We start from the raw sequence: 12980 nt of genomic DNA on the forward strand, positions 1-12980 counted from the left end.
ACCATGACCAATTTCAGACTACAACATGAAGTCACTGAACACAACATTGGCAGAGATGAACCCAGTCAGCACAGTACAGGATAACTATGATCCATAAAATTAGACAAGTAAAATTAGACCTATGGTAGATTTAGGCCTGACAGTCTACTGGAAGATGGTGAAAACTCAAACTTAGGCCTTGCAGAATTCAGGTGGGGGAGGATCCTGAAGTTGTGTTGGCTGAGGAATTCTTTTTCTTGTTGTTCACCAGTCATAGACAGTGGCAATAAATTGCTGCTAGCCACCTGCCAATGCAGGTAGACATAAGAGATGCAGGTTCGTTCCCTGGTTGGGAAGATCCCCCGGAGGAGGGCACGGCAACCCACTCCAGTATTCTTGCCTGGGGAATGCCATGGACAGAGGACCCTGGTGAGCCGTGGTCCATAGGGTGGCAGAGTCAGACACAACTGAATTGATTTAGCACGCATGCAAGCACGGACAGGCTCCCAAGCTTTATGGTCTAACATGGAGAGTGGGTGGACGTGGAGGGAAGAATATTGAGCTTGAACTTTGAAGCCCTGGCGTGGAAGTGGGCTTTGTGCAGTGTCACACGGAGACATTACATAGTTTGGCATTACATGTTGGGAACTGTAGGCATTGCTGAAAAATGGGGAGAGTGGTCTTCAGATCCAGACAAGTGAAATTTGACCTTATACCACGCTTAGGCATTTCATTCTCATCCCGAAGGCCATGGATAGCTCTGGTGGGGTGGTCCGATCACCTTGTGCATTCAGAATGGTTAATTGCTAGACCTTTCTTTCAGAAGAGGACTTGGAGTTCAGACTTCTGTTTAACATACTAGAGAGAGTAAGAGAACTGTATGCACTGCAGGTCTTCTAATTAGGGAAGACTGAGTAGCAGCATTAGTTTTTAGTTTGTACTGTTTTCACTAGGGTAGGTCAAGCAAGTCTGCATCCAAAGGAGGAAGAAATTGCATGGAAAATTACTCTTGTCTCTGCCTGAAATGCGTACAGAATTGCAAAGGCCTGGGGTTGTCAGTAGCATTTTTTCATTCTTTTGAAAATATGTAGATATTGTGAACTTTCAGCAATTCTAGAAGTGGAAAGGAATGCCGTGAATTTATTCACCTTTCTCAGCTTAGAAAAGGAGAAGCTTGTACTGTTGGTTTAAGTACTTTATCCTTTCTGTGTCATGAACCTCTGAATTGTTGGTGGGAAGAGCATGAAAGCTTGTTGATTGGGTACAGGAACATTTGCAGTACAAGGAGTTCAGTCACTGGCAATTAACTGCTGCCAATCCTGCTTTCTGAAAGAGTGTTCTCTTTGAGCCCCGGAAATAAAGGCCCAATTAGGTATCCCCACATGTAAGCTTTGATTTCAGGAGATCTGAGGTGCTGCTTTCTCTCTACCAGCACCGTCTCCCCATTTGTAGTCAGTATTACACCTTTTCAACCCCTATAAGCAAGTGACTTTCTGTAGAAAACATGACTGAGGAGGATAAATGAGCCAAGCCCTTGGACACTTCTCTGCTGTCTTTATCACCAAGGAAAACTTGTGCTGACTCTACAGAAGGTTGGAACTTACCTCTTACCATAAGATAGAGGCGTGGGGTGTGAGCAGCAGCAGCAGCAAAGAGCCTTGCATAACCAAGGACAGAAACCCAAGCAGTTTTGTTTCCCTCATCTGTACTTTTGGTTTGGTTTGGTTTGTTTTTCAGGGTTTTCCACTTGGTTGCTTTCTCGTAGTTTTTGTTTTTAAATCTTTCCTTTAATCCTTTAGACTTGTGAAATTTTTACCAAGGGTTCTTTTGTTCTTCTGGTTATTATTTCCTGACACATTTGGAATCTCTGAGGACCTAGTTTTCTCCAGCTCCTCATTCTCAGTTATCTGAGCAGCAGACACAAAAATTTTTATTAGGCCCAGGTTCCCTTCCAGCCCTTTGGCCTGGACCAGGGTTGTGGGTTTCTCACATCTTAGTGACCTAGGCCCTTCCCGTGTTGTCTGTGTGTATATGTTCATTAAATACATCCTCGACAGCCCCCGTCCTCCACCCTTTTAATCTTACCTGAGTGGCTTGTTGCATTGAGAGAAAAACTGGGCAGCCTGTTTCTTTGTTGTGAGTATCCAAGAATCCCTCCTAGGGCCTGCCCGGTGGCTCAGTGATAAAGAATCTGCCTGCCAGTGCAGGAGACACAGTTCAGTCCCTGGTCCAGGAAGGTCCCACATGTTGAGGAGCAGCGAAGCCCACGCACCGCAACTATTGAACCCGTGCTCTAGAGTCTGGGAGCGGCAACTACTGAGCCCCCGTGCTGCAGCCACTGAAGCCTGTGCGTCCTAGAGCCCGTGCCGCGCAGCAGGAGATGCCCCACGGCGGCAAAGACCCGCACAGCCCCAAGTAAATGTGTCAAGTTATTTGTTAAAAGTCCCTGTTACTGTGCTTTTCCTTTTTAAAGGTATTAGTGCCTGAACCATGATACCGTCTCCTTATTCTTTCTTCCACTGTGACTGTACCCTTTCTCCTCTAATCTGAGTTCTGGTTCTTTTATCTGATTATCTGTTGGTTTTTTTAGTTGAAGTATGGTTGATTTGTTGTGTTAGCTTCAGCTATACAGCAAAGGGAATTGGTTACGCGTATGTATAGATACATACTTCAAAGATTCTTTTCCATTACAGTTTACTATAAGATGCTGAATATAGTTCCCTGTGTTATACAGTGAGACTTGTTGTTTATCTCTTTTACACATGGTGGTATGCTTCTGTTAATCCCATACTCCCAATTTATGCTCCCCACCCCCCCTTGCCACTTTCCCCTTTGGTAACCATAAATTTGTTTTCTATGTCTGTGAGTCTGTTTCTATTTTGTAAATAAGTTCATTTTTACTTTTTTTTTTGATTCCACATTTGAATGATATAATATTTGTTTTTCTGTGTCTCACTTACTTTACATAGTATAATAATCTCTAGGTTTCATCCATGTTGCTGCATATGGCACTGTTTCATTCTTTTTTATGGCTGAGTAATATTCCATTGCTTTCCCAGTGGTAAAGAATCCATCTGCCAATGCAGGAGCTGCAGGAGACACATGGGTTCAATCCCTGGGTTGGGAAGATCCCCTGGAGTAGGAAATGGCAACCCACTTCAGTATTCTTGCCAGAATAATCCCATGGACAGAGGAGCCTGGTGGACTACAATCCGTGGGACCGCAAAGAGTTGGCATCACTGAGCACACATGTATGCATGCAGTATTCCATTGTGTGCATGTCTATGTGTATGTATATATTTACACACCACATCTTTATCCATTCATCAATTGCTTCCATGTCTGTGCTGCTGTGAGAAGTTGGGGTGCATGTATCTTTTCAATTAGAGCTTTTGTCTTTTCTAGATATATGGTATATATATAGATACATATATTTCTAGATGCATGATCCTGGATCATATGGTAACTCTCTTTTTAGTTTTTTGAGGTTTTTTGAGTCTGCACCAGTTTACATTCTCACCAGCAATGTCGGAAGGTTTCCTTTTCTCCATACCCTCCCAGGATTTATTATTTTAGACTTTTTGATGATATCTATTTTGACTGTTGGGAAGTGGTACCTTATTGTAGTTTTGATTTGCATTTTTCTAACAACTGACTATGTGGAGCATCTTTTCATGTGCCTGTTGGCCATCTGTATCTTCTTTAGAAAAATGTCTATTTAGGTCTTCTGTCCATTTTTTGATTGGGTTGTTTGTTTTTTCGATATTTAGCTGTATAAACTGTTCATGTATTTTGGAGATTAATCTCTTGTCAGTGGCTTCATTTGCAAGTATTTTCTCCCATTCTGTGGGTTGTCTTTTTGTTTTGTTTATGGTTTCCTTTGCTGTGCAAAAGCTTTTAAGTTTAATTAGTAGTATTTTTATTACCCTAGGAGGTGGATCAAAAAAGATCTTGCTGAGATTTATGTTAGAGTGTTCTGCTTATGCTTTCCTTTAAGAGTTTTGTAGTATCCAGTCTTATGTGATTTTTAAATGGAATTTTTTATACTTTGTGATATTTCATTATTAGTATAAGGAAATGCAACAGATTTCTACATATTCTATATATCTTATATCCTGCTACCTTGCTGAATTCAGTCATCAGTTCTAACAGTTTTTGTGTGGAGTCTGTATAGTTTTCTCAGTGTATAAAGAGAGTATCATGTCCTCTGCATGCAGTGATAATTTTACTTCTTCCCTACTAATATGGATACGTTTTCTTTCTTTTTCTTGTCTGATTGCTGTGACTAGAACTTCCAATACTATTAGAAGTTCTTGTCTTTTTCCAGAATTTATTGGGAAGGCTTTCAGCTTTCTACTGTTAAGTATTGGGTTGGCTGTGGGTTTGTCATAAGTGGCTTTTATTATGTTAAGATATATTTTCTTTATATCTGCTTTGGTAAGAGTTTCTTTTATCATGAATGGATGTTGAATCTTATCAAATGCTTTTTATGCATCTATTGAGATGATCATGTGGTTTTAGTCTTTGGTTGATGTGATTATCTGCTTTTTTTTACTGTGCGAAATAAATTTGAAAATGTGTTTGTTGACTACTTTGTAAGTTGACTTATGAAGCAAGAAGTAAAGAGAGTTTTGTTGTGGCTCCATTATCAGCCTTTTGCTAATTGGCCGAACTTGAGCCATGGGGAAAACAGTCTCAAAACCAGGCATATCTTAGTTAACACTCCTGTCATCCCTCCCCATTTCTCATTTCATGAATGGTCTTAGTTTCTGAAGGAGATTTTGAGAGACATAACTTTGTAACTGACTATTACAAAGATAAACCCTGCCATGTTCTAATCTCAGCTTTTGCTGAGAATGGGGTTGGGATGTGTGATTCAGCCCCCCCGGCTTTGCTACTGAGAGATATCTTTCCTCTGGTAGGATTTTTGTTAGTGACAATGGTAGTTTTTGTTTAAATATAGTTGTGTCTCAACTAAAAATGTGTTGAGGGCTGAGTTTTTGTGAATCACTCTTTAATATTTAGTAGACATTAGTGTAGCATGTGTCTTATGAAGGAGAGCTCCTATCTGGACAGTGGTGATACTACCTGGATAAGTATCAACATGCCATGTATACCCTGCAGGCTCCTACTCAAAACAATTCTGTTTTGCTTATGATGGAGGAAATTTTTTGTCATTTTGAATTATGATATTAATGAGTGGGTCTGGCTTGCCCTATGTGTAAAAGGTAGGCCCAGAGTAGAGGTAGGGAAGAAGGAAGATGGGGGAAGAGGGAGAAGGGGGAGAGAAATGAAGGGATGGAGAAAAAGAGTGTGAATAGAAACCTTTCATCATTCTGAATAAAGCTTCCTCGAAGAAACAGGTGTTGGCATCAGGGGCGTGATTTATGCAGTTGGGTTAGTTTTTATGATTTCTGTCAAATGCCAGAAAAAATTGTCCCAAGGGAATTCTACCCAAGTCTCCCTGACCCTATATCATCCCTAAAAGTCTTTTAGCATTACTTCATAGTTTTCTGAAGTAAAATAATTTGTTCCATATCTCCTTTTTCTGTTTCTTTAAAAATAAACAAATAGTAATAATGATAATAAACTGCTTCTTTAAAAATAAAAATCTGCCTGCCTGCCTTACTTAGAAATATTCCTATGCTTCTACTTCTGGGAATCCATTCTAAAGCAGTAATTCCAGATAAAGAAAGAGCTTCACACTCAACGGTGAGATAGTATTTATTTAATAAAAAGTGGAAGCAGTCTGATGAGGAGAAGGTGACGCTGTGCACCCATCAGTAATACATTTCTGGCTGGATGAATGATCTTCTGGCACTGCCTTCTCTTTTCCACTCCAACCACACTGAATAGGGTCTTTGGTCTTCTGTGGACACCATGCTGCTGAAGTGAGCACGACACCATGCTTTTTAAAAACAGCTTTATTGTCATATAATTGACACATCATAAACTATACATTCTTTTAATGGTTTGTTTATTTGTTTATTGGCTGTGCTGTACAACCTGTGGGGTCTTAGTTCCCTCACCAGGGATTGAACCTGTGCCCCCTGCAGTGGAAGCATGGAGTCCTGACCACTGGGCCACCAGCGAATTCCCTAAACTGTGCATGTTAAAGTGGATAATTTGATTATTTTTAACATATGTATATACCCATAAAATCATCACTACAAAAATAGATCATGAACATATCTGTTACTCCCAGAGTTTCCTCCTGTCTTTCCTTTCCATTCCCTCCCTATTCTAGGCAACCACTGGTCTGCTTTAGGTTATTATAGATTTTCTAGAGTTTTTAAATATAATCATACCTTATATTCTCTTCTTTTATTGAGGTATAATTTACAGTTTTATTGAGATATAGTTTACATACCGTAAAGCTCACTCCTTTTAGGTGTACAATTCAGTGATTTTAGTAAATGTAGAGAGTTGTATGGCTTCCTCCGTGGCTCAGTGGTAAACAATCTGCCTGCTAATGCAAGAGACACAGGTTCGATGCCTGGGTTGGAAGGAGTGCCTGGAGAAGGAGATGGCAACTCAGTCCAATATTCCTGTCTGGGGAAATCCCACGGACAGAGGAGCCTGGAGGCTACAGTCACGAGGTCCCAAAGAGTCGGACGTCACTTAACAACTAAACCACAACGACAGAGAGCTGTATGTCATAACCACAGCCAGTCAACATTTCCATAGCCCCCAAAACCTCCGGGTGCTCGTTTGCCCAAAACCAACCACACTTCCCTGGTGCCTTCCCTACTCGCCCTCCCAGCCCTAGGTATCCACTGTTTCTGTAAGTTTGCCTTGTCTGGACTGTTGATAGGATTGGGGCCGTGCAACATGTGGTCTTTCGTGTCTCACTTTTTCACTTGGCATAATGTCTTGATGTTCATCCTTGTTGTATGTGTCAGTAGTTGGTTTCTTTCTATTACTGTACAGTGTCCCATTGTATGGACATGTCATAATTTGTTTTTCCACTTGTTGGTGGACATTTGGGTTTTTCCAGATTTTGGCTATAGATAAAGCTGTTAGGAACATTTGTGTGGTCTTTGTATGAACCTACCTTTAAATTTTTCTTGGGTAAATACCAGGGAGTGGAATAGCTGGGTCATATCATAGGTTCTGTATTTAATATTTTAAGAAATTACCAAATTATTTCCCAAATAGTTGTACCATTTTACATTCCTATTAGTAATGTGTGAAAGTTCTCATTCCTCTGCATTCTCACCATCACTTGGTATGAGTCTTTTTCATTTTAGATATGGTAATAGATGTAATAGTATCTCATTATGGTTTTGTTTGCATTTCCCTAATTACTAATGGTGATGAACATCTTTTCATGTTCATCTTTTCTTATTTGCTATCCATATGTTTTTGGTAAAATGTTCATGTTTTCCCCCATTAAAAAAATTGGATTGTTTTCATATGTGTGTATACACACACACACACACACACACACACATATTTTGCATATAAGTAATTTATCAGATATGTGTTTTACAAATATTTTCTCAGTCTCTGGCTTGCTTTTCATTCTGTAAGCTATGTTTTTAAAAAAATTTTTAATTGAAGTATCTGTGCACTGAGGAGCCTAGCCATTTTTTCACTGGATCATGCTTTTGATCTTCTATCTAAGAAAGGTTTCTCCTAAGTTTTCTTCCAAAAGTTCTGTAGTTTTAGATTTTAAATTTAGGACTGGAAAAGGATAGGAAATGCTTTCCTTCCCTCCTTTTGGTCAGTCTGGATAGATTTTCTTGAAGATAATCCTTGGTTTCATTTCTTTTTCTCTATTGCTTTCTCTTGTCTCTCATTGATTTTTGTTCTAATTTTTATCATTTCATTTCATTTTGTTCTGATTTTTTATTATTTCATGGCTGTTTAATTTGGATTTCATTTGCTCTTTTTTTCTAGTTTTTTTAAGGTGTAATCTGAAGTTGTTTATTTGAGACTTGCTTCTTTTTAATATGGGCATTTTCGTGCTATAAATTTCCCTCTAAGTACAGTTTTAGTCACATCCCACAGATTTTAGTATTTGTGTTTACAGTTTCATTCAGTTCAGAATACTTTTAAATTTCCGTTTTGCTTATTCCTTTGACTTTTGGATTATCTAGAAGTGTATTATGTAGCTCCCAAATGTTTGGGGAATTTTCCACATATTGTACGGTTGCTTGTAATTTAGTGCTGTTGTAGCCAGTGAACGCTGTATGACTTAAATCTTTAAATTTGTTAAGACTCTGTTTCAATGCTGAGAATACAGTCTATCTTGGTAAATGTTCCAAGTGTACTTGAAATGAATATGTATACTGCTGTTATTGTTGGGCAAGTTTTATATAAATGTCAGATCAGTTTGGTTAGTGTGGTTCAGATCTCCTGTATCCTTATTTTCTATTAATTTCTATCAATTATTTAGATAGATGATGAAATATCACACTCTATTTTGTAGATATATTTGTTTCTCCTAGTGTTAGATTAGCTTCTTGTACTTTGAAGTTCTGTTATAGATAAATAAATGTTTAGGATTATTGTGTCTCCTTGATGAACTGACCCTTATCATGGTAACATTATCCTCTTTATCTCTGTTAGTATTCTTTCCTCTTCTTTTTTTTTGTATAGTTCTTCTGTGTATTCTTGCCTCCTCTTCTTAATATCTTCTGCTTCTGTTAGGTCCATACTATTTCTGCCCTTTACTGTGCTCATCTTTGCATGAAATATTCCTTTGGTATTATTAATTTTCTTGAAGAGATCGCTAGTCTTTCCCACTCTGTTGTTTTCCTCTATTTCTCTGCATTGATCACTGAGGAAGGCTTTCTTATCTCTCCTTGCTATTCTTTGGAACTCTGCATTCAGATGGGAATATCTTTCCTTTTCTTTGCCTTTCGCTTCTTTTCTATTCACAGCTATTTGTAAGGCCTCCTCAGACAACAATTTTGCCTTTTTGCTTTTCTTTTCCTTGGGGATGGTCTTGATCCTTGCGTCCTGTACAATGTCATGAACCTCTGTCCATAGTTCTTCAGGCACTCCGTCTATTGTATCTAATCCCTCGACTTTGTCACTTCCACTGTATAATTGTAAGGGATTTCGTTTAGGTCATACCTGAATGGTCTAGTGGTTTTCCCTACTTTCTTCAATTTAAGTCTGAATTTGGCAGGAAGGAGTTCATGATCTGAGCCATAGTCAGCTCCCAGTCTTGTTTTTGCTGACCGTATAGAACTTCTCCATCTTTGGCTGCAAAGGATATAATCAGTCTGATTTTGGTATTGATCATCTGGTGACGTCCATGTGTAGAGTTTTCTCTTGTGTTGTTGGAAGAGGATATTTGCTATGACCACTGCGTTCTCTTGGCAAAACTCTATTAGCCTTTGCCCTGCTTCATTCTGTACTCCAAGGCCAAATTTGCCTGTTACTCCAGGTGTTTCCTGACTTCCTACTTTTGCATTCTAGTCCCCTATAATGAAAAGGACATCTTTTTGGGGTGTTAGTTCTAAAAGGTCTTGTAGGTCTTTATAGAACCGTTCAACTTCAGCCTCTTCAGCGTTACCGGTTGGGGCATAGGCTTGGATTACCATGATATCGAATGGTTTGCCTTGGAAACAAACAGAGATCATTCTGTCATTTTTGAGATTGCATCCAAGTAGTACATTTCAGACTCTTTTGTTGACCATGATGGCTACTCCATTTCTTCTAAGGGATTCCTGCCCACAGTAGTAGATACAATGGTCATCTGAGTTAAATTCACCCATTCCAGTCCATCTTAGTTCGCTGATTCCTAGACTGTTCACGTTCACTCTTGCCATCTCCTGTTTGACCACTTCCAATTTGCCTTGATTCATGGACCTAACGTTCCAGGTTCCTATGCAATATTGCTCTTTATAGCAGTGGACCTTGCTTCTATCACCAGTCACATCCACAACTGGGTATTGTTTTTGCTTTAGCTCCATCCCTTCATTCTTTCTGGAGTTATTTCTCCACTGATCTCCAGTAGCATATTGGGCATCTACCGACCTGGGGATTTCATCTTTCAGTGTCCTGTCTTTTTGCCTTTTCATACTGTTCATGGGGTTCTCAAGGCAAGAATACTGAAGTGGTTTGCCATTCCCTTCTCCAGTGGACCACATTCTGTCAGACCTCTCCACCATGACCCGTCCGTCTTGGGTGGCCCCACACGGCATGGCTTAGTTTCATTGAGTTAGACAAGACTGTGGTCCGTGTGATCAGATTGGCTAGTTTTCTGTGATTACGGTTTCAGGGTGTCTGCCCTCTGATGCCCTCTCACAACACCTACTGTCTTACTTGGGTTTCTCTTACCTTGGACGTGGGGTATCTCTTCACGGCTGCCCCAGCAAAGCACAGCTGCTGCTCCTTACCGTGGACAAGGGGTATCTCCTCAAGGCCGCCCCTCCACCCCTCAGATTGGTTAGTTTCCTGTGATTGTGGTTTTCAGTCTGTCTGCCTATTGATGGAGAAGGTTATTTGGCCCCAGGTAAGTAACAGGGAGGGAACACAGCTCCACCCATCAACTGAAAATTGGATTAAAGCTTTACTGAGCATGGCCCCGCCCATCGGAACAGTCCCAGTTTCCCCCTCAGTCAGTCTCTCCCAACAGGAAGCTGCTGGGCTACAGTCCATGGGTTGCAAAAGTCGGACATGACTGAGTGACGCACTTAACTGATTCTTATAATTAAGCATATATGTAATTAGCAATAAATATTTCTAAGTATTTACTCAAGGTAAATTAAACTGTGTTTACAGAGACATTTGTATTCTAACATTTATAGCAGCTTTATTATAAGAGCTGAGAACTGAGAACAACTTAAATCTGCATCAGTGGATGAATGGTAACAAATTTTGGTATTATCTCTGTAATGGTAGACTGTGTGTGTTGTGTGCATGTGCACGCACGCATGTGCTCAGTTGAGTCTGACTCTTTGTGACCCTGTGGACTGTAGTCTGCCAGGCTCTTCCGTCCATGAAATTTTCCAGGCAAGAATCCTGGAATGGTTGCCATTTCCTATTCCAAGGGATCTTCCTGATCCAAGGATTGAACCCTTGTCTCTTGCATCTCCTGCATTAGCAGGTGAATTCTTTACCACTGTGCCACCTGGGAAGCCCATAATGGTATGTTACTTGGTAATAAAAAAGAGTGAATATGATATGATATGAGTCTTAAAAATGTTAATGTTGAGGGGAAGCAGCCAGAAACAAAAATAGTTTGTATGTGATTCCTTTTATATGAAATTCCAAAAAAGCCCAAACTAGTTAATGGTGACAGAAACAAATCTGTGGTTGTCTGAGCCTAGAGATGGAGGCAGGAATTTACTGCAAAGGGCATGAACCAGCTTTTTTAAAAAAAATTTGGTTGACATACAGTATTATGTTAGTTTCAGGGAGACCTGGGTTTAATCCGTGGTTTCGGAAGATGCCCTGGAGGAAGGCATGGCAACCCACTCTTGTATTCTTACCTGGAGAATCCCCATGGACAGAGGAGTCTGGGGGGCTGTGGTCCGTGGGGTCGCAGTGACTGAATAATTAAACACACTCACAGTCTCCTTTAGTGTGGCCCTTGACTGTCTTTCCAGCTTACCTTCTGTTACAATACCCGGCCTCTCACTTTGCTTATGACCCTTGTTTCCCAACACTAGCCATGTTAATCTCATTTCTTTTGGCTATATGCCCCTCTCCCTCCAGCCTCTTGTCTAGTTTACCCTTTAAAACTCATCTCAGGACTCTCTGCCTCCAGAAAGTCTTCATTTATTTATTAACTATCGTTCTTCACATGGTTCCTCTCCAAGAAAGAGAAGTACTCTGATGGTGTTTCTTTGGTTCAGTCATAGCTCTTAAAGGTACAGTTACCATTTTGGCTTGTGTTTCTAGTCCTTTCTCCCCCACTAGATTGTGTACTTGTTGAGCACAGTGATTATATTTTATTCATGTTTTGGATCCACAGGCCTGCTTTATAATAAGTGCTTAATAATTTGTTGAAAGATTGAACATAAATGTTAAGTGAGAAAAGGAGGTAAAAGGGCACATGGAGTGATTATTACTGCTTTGTTTTAAGCAAAACTTTTTGCATAGAAAGCAAAATACTGGGAAGATTTATATCAACATTTTTTAATACCAATTTGGGTGGTAAGATTAATTTCTTTAGTATTTTTGACAGTTTTGAATTTTTCAAAAAAACATTTAACTTGCAGTTATTTCATGAAGCATTATCTTAAAAACTGACTGTATAACTTTTGCCTATTCAAATGAATTTTTGCATTTCTCTAGGTCCACAGCACAGAGACAATTTTTAATCCGTTAACCACAGACCTGAGTGTGAAGATTCCTGGTTGGTCAGATGTATCAGTTCAACGTGAGGCATCAGAGGATCCCAGTGCTACTCCTAGCATTCAGCAAGTAAAAAGCCCTGAGAAAGTCCAGATTGCTCACCCTCTGCCGGTGGCTCCCTCCTACAGTTATGCCACCCCTACCCCCGAGGCCTCTTTCCAGAGCAGCTCCACACCACACCCAGGTGAGCTCTTTGCTTCTCTCCTTGGAGATAGGATGGGGAAATAGAGATTTTGATCAAAGTGTTCCCTTTTAGTGGGAAGAAAGGACAGAGGCATGACTTTTATTAATAAATACTGTAGATTAAAGAAATAATCCTATTAGTATCCCTGTAATTATAGTACATGGTCTCTCAATTGTTTTTTCAGTAAGCTCCAACCTATGGGAGTTTATGAGGCTCTTTCTAGAGTAGAATTCCACTGCCTAGACTCAGTTAAATAATGATCAGGGAACCAAGCAGAGACCACTGGGAAGAAAGTCAGATCTGTACAACTGTTTGCCTTCTGAATGGCTGATTGTAGGTCAGAACGTTTGTGTCTCTGATTTTGATAGCATCTTTATTTTCTTTTTAAAAATGCTTATTTAGACCATACCACGTGGCTTCTGGGATCTTAGTTCCCTGACCAGGGATCAAACCTGGGCCTCAGCAGTGAAAGTGCTAAGTCCTAAACAGTGGACTGCCC

At 40.0% G+C, this 12980-nt stretch overlaps 1 protein-coding gene across 5 annotated transcripts in view; it reads left to right on the forward strand.

The window, feature by feature from the left end:
- KIAA0319L (KIAA0319 like) overlaps nt 1–12980 on the forward strand; it is a 94599-nt gene that overhangs the window by 43361 nt on the left and 38258 nt on the right. For all 5 annotated transcript variants that reach the window (XM_043875785.1, XM_043875787.1, XM_043875784.1 and 2 more), the window contains exon 4: nt 12238–12481. In XM_043875785.1, the coding sequence (XP_043731720.1) occupies nt 12238–12481 (244 nt within the window). The remainder of the gene's footprint in view (nt 1–12237; nt 12482–12980) is intronic.

This window comes from Cervus elaphus, chromosome 20, assembly GCF_910594005.1.
Source record: "Cervus elaphus chromosome 20, mCerEla1.1, whole genome shotgun sequence".
NCBI lineage: Eukaryota > Metazoa > Chordata > Mammalia > Artiodactyla > Cervidae > Cervus > Cervus elaphus.